At 36.4% G+C, this 2,109-nt stretch overlaps 1 protein-coding gene across 1 annotated transcript in view; it reads right to left on the bottom strand.

The window, feature by feature from the left end:
* LOC106880168 (uncharacterized) overlaps nucleotides 1–2,109 on the bottom strand; it is a 112,178-nt gene that overhangs the window by 64,573 nt on the left and 45,496 nt on the right. The window contains exon 8 of the mRNA XM_014930013.2: nucleotides 1,707–1,955. Within this exon, the coding sequence (XP_014785499.1) occupies nucleotides 1,707–1,955 (249 nt within the window). The remainder of the gene's footprint in view (nucleotides 1–1,706; nucleotides 1,956–2,109) is intronic.

The following is a 2,109-nucleotide window of genomic DNA, read 5'->3' as shown; positions in this document are numbered from 1 at the left end:
ATATATATATATATATATATATATATATACACACATACATACATACACACACGCACACACATATATAAATATATATATATATACACACACACTCATACACATATACACATATATGTGTGTGCATGTGTGTGTGCGTGTGTGCGTGTGTGTGTGTGTGTGTGTGCGTGTGTGTGTGTACATACATACATATATTATGTCCATTTTCTGTTGTTTTATGAAAGACGTAAGGTCATTGAAACATATCTAATGAGACTGTCCATTATGTCTTCTTGTTGGAGTCGATATCACGTTGAGAGTCTTGACAGAGGACAGAGATCAATACCTAAGCCTGACTGTCGACTATATAATCATGTTATCTAACTGAGCAGATACAAATTCAGCTGATTGACTGATAAAATGATAATAGTATTTGTTTAGCTATGTCACTGTGCATATGTGTGTCTGTCTGTGTTTGTCTGTGTGTGTGTGTGTGGCTGAACCAATACAGTCTTGAGTGAAAACTGATACTATTCATTTAAGTACCTAATGTGTGTGAATACGTGTGTTTACATGCGAGTGTGTGTGGTTGAGGAGCCCAAAAATCAATTGGAGAGATTTACCGGTATGATACACCGTCTTCAGTCGCTCTTTGTGTGATACTATACAATGTTGAAGAAATAGTTCATTTAAGAGAACTGCCAAATCCGACGATTTAAAATTAGATTAAGTACCTTCGTTTATCACAGCTATTACAGTAGCTTTTGACTGCCAACGAAAGCCACGATGTCCAATCACATCGATCCAACGGTTAAGTTGTTTGATAAAGATCTATACGCTAACTGTGACCATTAGTGCTTCCCTTCATCTGAAATTTAATGACGTTTTCTAAATGTTGATTTTCTTTTTCAGAAAACGTAATATATAACGTTGGGCGATTTACACAACTGTGCAACAAATGGAGATGTTTTAATAAATATAAATAAAAAAACACAGTATATATATATACTGAAAGACGGAATTAGCCTACCATGAGCCATTCGAGCAGTTACCTCTGACGATGCCTACGGTATAGGCGAAACTAGGCCTAATCTGGTTGATCCTCGAGGTGGTCATGGGGCGGTTACCTCCCCTGTCATTATATTATATATCTCCACTCTTCCTACAGCATTAAGAGTATTCTAACTCTTATTTCTAGCAATGTAGGTGTTCCGGTACCCTTAGTCACACTTAGTGGCGATTGAATTTTTCCTTTATGGCATCACATTGCGCCTGGGAGTATATGTATGTGTGTGTATATATATATATATATATATATATATATATATAAACATATATACATACATATGTGTGTGTGTGTGTGTGATATGAGATGAAAAAAACCGATTATGTTATGAACTTCATTAGCTTACAGCTGTTTCGGCTATAAGATGCAGGGGGCGCATAGTTATAACTTATAACTTCGTCGGAGCCTCAACTATGAGGTGCAATTTGATGAATATATATATATCACGTGTGTTACGTATGTACTCGGGGATATGAGTTTGTAGTGATGTAGCTCAATACAATGGATAGAAATCGATAAAATGAGCCTCACTAAAATAGTGTAGTTATAAGGAATTAGTATCGCTATGGTCAAGCTCCCATGGCTATGATCAAGCATCGCCGCAGTCTAAAGGCTGGAACCAAAAGAGCTAAAAGAAGAATTTATAAATGTATATATGACTTACCATAGCATCTTGCAGCACAGGGAATAATGATACGTCCATCTTTGCATTTGGGGAAGAAAAGTGAACAGGTGAAGTGATGTATTACAGGTCCAGTGCAGTGGAACCGTAATGCTGTGTCTATGAATTGATCCATCATTGACAGAGCCTGGTCTTGGCTGTAAGTGTTCATCTGAGCGTCCATGCGAGTCCAGTTGTAACTGTATTGTCGACACGGTTCATAACTAATTTGGTCACAACGAGGAGGTGCGGCTGTAAGCGAAAATATGATTTTAACTAAACAGCATTCAATTATTAAACATTCATAATTGGAATGAATAAATAAAATTGAATATTAAGTATTTATGGAATTTTGATTTTTTGATTTACTGTGGAGTAACTTTTGGCCAACCCTGTAATACATATA

Source organism: Octopus bimaculoides, chromosome 4 (assembly GCF_001194135.2).
Source record: "Octopus bimaculoides isolate UCB-OBI-ISO-001 chromosome 4, ASM119413v2, whole genome shotgun sequence".
In the NCBI taxonomy this organism is placed as follows: domain Eukaryota; kingdom Metazoa; phylum Mollusca; class Cephalopoda; order Octopoda; family Octopodidae; genus Octopus; species Octopus bimaculoides.
The sequence above is the reverse complement of the archived record's forward strand: the minus strand, read 5'-3'. Positions and strand labels throughout refer to the sequence as shown.